This window comes from Primulina eburnea, chromosome 8, assembly GCF_022965805.1.
Source record: "Primulina eburnea isolate SZY01 chromosome 8, ASM2296580v1, whole genome shotgun sequence".
Classification (NCBI taxonomy): Eukaryota; Viridiplantae; Streptophyta; class Magnoliopsida; order Lamiales; family Gesneriaceae; genus Primulina; species Primulina eburnea.
In genome coordinates this window covers 41,133,303-41,140,550 of record NC_133108.1, presented here as the reverse complement: position 1 = coordinate 41,140,550, position 7,248 = coordinate 41,133,303, and the positions used below count along the sequence as shown (strand labels likewise).

At 33.1% G+C, this 7,248-nt stretch overlaps 1 protein-coding gene across 1 annotated transcript; it reads left to right on the top strand.

Moving 5' to 3' along the window:
* The first annotated feature begins 4,385 nt into the window (after positions 1-4,385).
* LOC140839810 (S-adenosylmethionine synthase 3-like) lies at positions 4,386-6,768 on the top strand. The gene is made up of 2 exons (XM_073206767.1): positions 4,386-4,561; positions 5,321-6,768. Exon 2 carries the CDS (start codon positions 5,328-5,330, stop codon positions 6,498-6,500), a length of 1,173 nt encoding a protein of 390 aa, XP_073062868.1. The 5' UTR covers positions 4,386-4,561; positions 5,321-5,327; the 3' UTR covers positions 6,501-6,768.
* Positions 6,769-7,248: the final 480 nt, after the last annotated feature.

Here is a 7,248-nt window from a genome sequence, read left to right as displayed (position 1 = left end):
TCTCACAAAATACGACCCGTGAGATCGTCTCATACAAGTTTTTGCCTATATTTTTTACGCACGTTACCCATTGTTTGGATGATACTAATTATCCCAACATAATAAATCTTCATTTTGATCGATTATATATTCTTCCCTGCATATATTTGTTTGACTTTTTTTGTCAATCGTTCTAATAGAGTTAGAATAAAAAAATCAATTTTAAAAAAATCAATTTAAAAAAAATCAATTTATTATATATTTTTTTATTATTTTGATTCCTTCACAAAAATTCAACTAACTTGTGTGCCAGCGACTGGTTTAATTAATGGTCGTCCACCTAAAAGCTTGAAACAAGACAAATTTCTTAGCTTGCATCAAAGTAGAGCAAAAAGGCTTCATTAAATTGATTATTTAACTTGTTTTAAAAATCTTGAGGGCCGGTGCCAAAGTTGACAATTTTTTGACTAATTCACATGCTGTAGAAATTATTCAACTAAGGATAAGTATATATATTCTGCTAAATTTCTTTTCTAACCAGTCAAAACAAAGTTCTGGTTATAATTTTTTATTTTAAAAAAATGTAATATTCTTATATTTAAACCAATCGAAAGCTCCTTTTCGGGTGCCCTCAATCGATTCCCGATCGACGTTCACGAATCGGCCTTCATGACCTTTTAGTAGCCATAGGTTTGAGTGAACTGTTATTAAGAGTCACATGACAAGACCAAATAATCACACTAGCTACAAAATTATAGGAGCGAGCGTTTGTCAATATATCGATAATTTTATTCTATAATAGAAGTCATGTGATTCAAAATTTGTAAATGGTCAAACATCATATGTTAATCATTGTATCACATAAGGTACTAGCTTGTAAGAAAATAAGGTTATTCAGAATTGCTCTCCAACTGGCAAATGATCATAGATGTATGAATATATAATATGATCTCTTATATTAATTATAGGATAATTTGTAGCTAGTTAACAATAAAATCAAATATTTTAAATATTTATGAAAATTCTTATAAGACGGTCTCACAAATCAATTTTGTTAGAAAAATATTCTACTTAGATCAATCATGAAAAAAATATTACTTTTTATTGTAAATATGAGTATGGTTGACCCGTCTCATGAGTAAATATGTTTGAATCCGTCTCACAAAAAGCCTACACATAAATCTTATAGTAACCGAGAAAGAGTTAAATTTACAAGCTACATCTGGTCACCAGGGCCGATCCTAACAATATTTGGACCTGAGTCTAACTTTTAAAAAGAAGCCTCATAATCATAATATATGTTCATATTTTTTTTCGTTCCATAACAATTTTTTCAAATTAAATCAATACGTCAAAGACAATATAAAAAACTAAAGGAATATGTTTGATTACTAAAAAACAACACGCCTAACAGTTTTAGAGCTAAAAATACTAATCAAGTCTAATAATCAAGTTGTTCAGTAATTTCTTTCTCAATCGATAACATAGCCAATCAATTCAATCTTTCTCGTGACATGGTTGACCAGAGAAAAGTTTTGATGAGCTTTATCTTTGAGAAACTTCGCTCTGCACTTGCTACCCGTGATTGGGACAGTCAACAAGATTTTATAAGCAATATGAGCATTTGAAAGCCGGATAAGCTTTACATCCACCAAAATTTCAGTCAAAAAACGTAGATTATAGATACCACATAAAGCCCCGAAGAAAGTAAAAAACTACAATAAAAAATTAGAAGCCCGAACAAAGCAAATACAAGAAAATAGACTTACAGCTCTTCACGGGTTTTTCAATCAAACTTAGAGACGACGCAACGACTGGAGTCGATTAAGGCTTGTCTGCAGATGAATATTGGGGAAGATTGGGGAATAAATCGATAACATGCTAAGCAAGTTCCATTTAATACATATTTGGTTTTGGGCTATCTAATAACTAGTATTATATATAATAATTTTTTTTAAAAAATTTTGGGCCCCAAAAAAGAGATGAGCCTGAGTCATTGGACTCATTTGCCTCCTAATAGGCACAGCCATGCTGGTCACGAATGTTATTAAAGTTGTTGCTCTATGGTAAAAAAGTTATATAAAAGTTATCTCTCTCTTTTATATATATATATATATATATATATATATTCTTTTTTTAAAAGGTTTTTTAGCAAAATGAATAAGTCGAGTCAAATAGAATATCATTCTCATAAAATCGATTCATGAAACGGTCTCACCAAAGTTTTTATGTACCAAAATATCATAAATTACATGCTATGCGGAGAGTCGTCACTCAATATATTTCCATTTCTCAACAAAAATGCTTTCCAGATATTCAATAAAATTAATTTTATTTGAAATATATACTTACGATTGTAGAATAATTACTATATAAATGATTGAAATCTTTAATTTTTCCAAAATAATATTCAGTTTTGTCTTCTATTTTGAATTAACTTACAACCAATCAAACAAATGCAAGAGGCCATCATACTACATATTATACGTACGCACGCGAAATTACAAGAAGAAGCCAAATTGGGCCCAAAATTTTGAACATTGGCCCATTACTAATATATGGACATAATATCCGTACTTAATCGGGCTTCGTTCAAGGTCGGTTATGCCCACATTTTCTGTATCTAGCTCGTTTATGTTTATTTGAGAAACTATTTTTTTAAGAAAGAAATAAATAATTTTATGTTTGAAATTAAAAACAGTCCTTCTTCTACTGCCGAAAAAACAAAAATGTGTTTATTTGGGAAGACTGATCGAAAACAGTTGTTAGTTGTTGAGAATGATAAAACTTTTATTGATAAATGTTTATTTATAGTTATATTAAAAATCATAAAAACTCACGTGAGACGGTCTCACAAATCAGTTTTGTTATCCAGATATTCTATTCGGATCATCCATGATTGAATTTCCATTTTATTTATTTCCAAAAAAAGGAAAAAAAATGTAACATGAGTTTCATTAGTTAATGTGATCTTAGGTTCAACAACTAAACCTTTTTTTTTTTCAAAAACAAAACATGCATCTAGGGGAAAAAAGTGTTGTGTATTTTCTATTTCTGAATATCAATTAGGGCTGATTCAGTACAATATACCTGATTTTTCAAAGAATACCGTGTCATATCAAAAAATGAATATCGATATTGTGTCTAAATTTCAACATATCGACATGTCAAATTTTGGTATGACATAAATTTCGTATGGTTATAATGAAATTAGCACGGTCTTTTGACTTCATTAAAATAATTTTCAATTATGAACTAGAGATAAGAATTAACAGCACACACACAAAAGCAAATCAAACATCGTCTCTTCACGATAATGATAATTTAGATAAATACTCGTATCTGTGAGCTGTGTGCCCACAAAAATTCTAACACTTTCACCAACCCACGTACAACTTGTGCTTTACGTAGTACAAGTGCTGAAGCGACATTGCATAATTTGACAGTTACCATTACCAACCCCCGCACATCGCAACAAACAAAATCCCCACCGGATGATCTACCATTCATCTGTCATTTCGCAATATGCCCTTGTCTCTCTTTTTGTTCAAGGTTGGTGAATCTTGCATGGAAATTATATATATATATATATATATATATATATATATATATATATATATATATATATTACATGATGTTCACAGATCATGTTCATCTCTGTGTCTATCAATGACGTGACTCATCTATTAGATATACAATTTTGATATGATTCTATATCTAATAAGTGAGTGTCACCTCATTTTTGTGCATAGAGGTTGGTATGGCCGATGAATAGCCTAACAAAACTATATATATATATATATATATAATTTATTTATCATAAAGATCTTGTAGTAATTTTTTTAATTCCAAATTTTATGTTTGACTTTTACCTTTTTATGTTTACTTTTTAAAATAACAATATTATAATTGACAGAGAAAATTGGTGTAGATTCAAAACAAAAATAGCTTGTTTTGGATCTAATACTTAATAATATAGTATAATCATGGATTATTTACTTGAAATCATCACTATTTATGTTAGTATTCTAATTTTATGATAAACGTAGAGAAAAAAAAGTTAGGAAATAACTCAAATTTGTTTATTGTATTTGAACAAGAAAATAATGTATAAAATCCATTTTAACATTGAATTCCAACTAGACAAAACCATGTACTAGAATTGAAAAAAAACTAGTGTTGTACTGTCTTATTTCACAGATTCCGAACAATAGAAAAAATAATGAGATCGAAATGTTTAAAAATATTATTTATGATAAAAAAACGAAATATTGTAATAAAATTGATTTTATTGAATTTAATTTCGTTATATCAAAATTAGAAATAGAATAAAATTATATAATGATATTTGTTATGAACAGTAACAATATGTCAATTTATATCAACCGCTGAAAGTGGGTGGGGGGACGCAATGGAAACTAGAGAGAGAAAGTGAGCGAATCAGCCGCATCCTTTGTCTTCGGACGCATATATATAGCCTCGTCTGCACCCACGAAAACCATTCTCATCTCCGCTTCGATATCTCTCCTCCTCCATTGTACATTCTGCAGATCCGAGGCTTGAATTATCTCCAAAAAAAAAGGTGCGAATTCTTTTCAGTTAGATCTGGTATTGATATGATGCTTCTGTTATTGATTAGATCTGACCACGTTTCTCATGGATGTGTTAATGAATTTGGTGTTTGTATGCGTAAAAATTGTGATTGTTACGTTCTTGCTTCTGAGATGCGGATCTTGTGGAGCATTTATCACAAAATGTTTTTACTCGATGTGATAATGAGCGTAATCTTACATTGAATGATGGGACATTTAATGGATGTGTGGTATCATGATTTTGGTGTTGTAGAATTCCTGCATTTCGTATTCTAATGAAGCGTATTGCTGATAAATATGACAAATGTTGTATAATCATTGGGAAAGTTTTTTTTGGAAACATCTGCTGTCAAAAGCTATAATCTCCATTACATATTAACGTCTATTAACTATTTAACATGCTCCGTCCATCCATTCAGCAAAGGATGATCTATGAATTTCGATCGGATTCAATTTCCTTTTTGGTTTTTGAGTATATTTGAATCCAGAGGTGACCTCTCTGACTTGAGCTTTTGTAGTTTTTTATATAGATTTGTGAAGATCCAAATGATTGTCACCTAGTTTACTGCAGATTGTCTGCAAAAAGATTCTTCTTATAGCTTGTGTGTGTAATAATGATTATAGCTATCGGTAGCTACAAATGCGAGAACATTACTTCAACTGCATGTTTCGTTGTTCCTTTTGGACACATATTGGAGTCACTTCGGAAGATTAGCAGAAGCTAATATGTGATTCCAAATGTTTTTCAGGCGCTACATGGATACCTTCTTGTTCACCTCTGAGTCCGTCAACGAAGGTCACCCTGACAAGCTTTGCGACCAAGTCTCAGATGCGATTCTTGATGCTTGCCTAGAGCAGGATCCAGAAAGCAAAGTTGCATGTGAAACATGCACGAAGACTAATATGGTGATGGTCTTTGGTGAGATCACAACCAAGGCTAATGTGAAATACGAAAAGATAGTTCGGGATACCTGCAGAGGCATTGGGTTCACTTCTCCAGATGTTGGTCTCGATGCTGACCACTGCAAGGTCCTTGTCAATATCGAACAGCAAAGTCCTGACATTGCCCAGGGAGTTCACGGTCATCTCACCAAGAAACCTGAAGAAATAGGAGCTGGCGACCAGGGCCACATGTTTGGCTATGCCACTGACGAAACACCAGAGCTCATGCCACTCACACATGTCCTTGCCACCAAGCTTGGAGCCAAGCTTACCGAAGTGAGAAAGAACAAGACTTGTCCATGGTTGAGACCCGATGGTAAGACACAAGTTACTGTTGAGTACAGGAATGATGGTGGTGCCATGGTTCCCCTCAGAGTCCACACTGTCCTCATCTCAACCCAACATGACGAGACTGTCACGAACGAGAAGATTGCAAGCGATTTGAAAGAGCACGTTATCAAGCCTGTGGTTCCTGCCCAGTATCTTGATGAAAACACAATCTTCCACCTCAACCCATCTGGCCGATTTGTTATCGGTGGTCCCCATGGAGATGCAGGACTCACTGGTAGGAAAATCATCATCGACACCTACGGTGGCTGGGGTGCTCATGGTGGTGGTGCTTTCTCCGGAAAGGATCCTACCAAGGTGGACAGGAGTGGTGCCTATGTCGTTAGGCAGGCAGCAAAGAGTGTGGTGGCTTCAGGACTTGCTCGCCGTTGCATTGTGCAAGTTTCCTATGCAATCGGTGTAGCAGAACCACTTTCAGTGTTCGTTGACACCTACAAGACGGGGAAGATTCCAGACAAGGATATACTCGTCCTTATTAAGGAGAACTTCGACTTCAGGCCCGGAATGATTGCCATTAACCTTGACCTGAAGAGAGGTGGCAACTTCAGATACCAGAAAAGTGCTGCTTATGGTCATTTTGGTCGTGAGGATCCGGACTTCACCTGGGAAACTGTCAAGATTCTGAAGCCTAAGGCTTGAGATCACGGGCTGCAGCTTAATGACCATTCTGCAAATTCTTTTCTTGCCACAACCATACAGTTTGCAGATAAATAAACATGATTGGAAGGATATAGTAACAATTTTTTCTTTTTCGTAGTATTCGTGGGATTACTCTTATTTTTTGTGTTTAAGCGGAGCGATAGTGAAACCATGAGAAAAGGCTGATATATGTGTTGTTTTTGCTTTTCTGTTTTGTTGTTTCTTCGATTGTTGTCTTTTGAAAGTTGTATGTTCCTGTGTACTTCGATCCTACGATTCTGTTTTATTTACGCATCACATTTTACTAATAATTTTCAACTATTGCTTATGATTTCCAAATAACGCATGTGCTTTCAAAAATTTTCCGTATGATGTTCCTTAGTGGTTAATGCTATTTGATTCATTTTATTTTATTAAATATATTAATTTTATCTGTAGTTTTCTCTTGTTTTTATTTTTAACAACACATGAATTTTTTTAGTCTTGGGGCGCAATACTTTAACTAAATATATTTTTTAAAAAATGAATTTTTAACATTATCTTTATCAAAATTAGATCTTGGCTATCCATGAATTTGTTTTTTTGATTAAAAAAAAACAAATAGTTTCATAGCTAAACTTTATTGCATTAATTTGCAATCTAAACTAATCAGATTTTAAAAAAATAAAAAATACATAAGTTGAGGGTTCGAGAAATCAGATTTATGAGAACCATTTATGATCGAGAGCTTGGTCCGCTGTTATTCTTC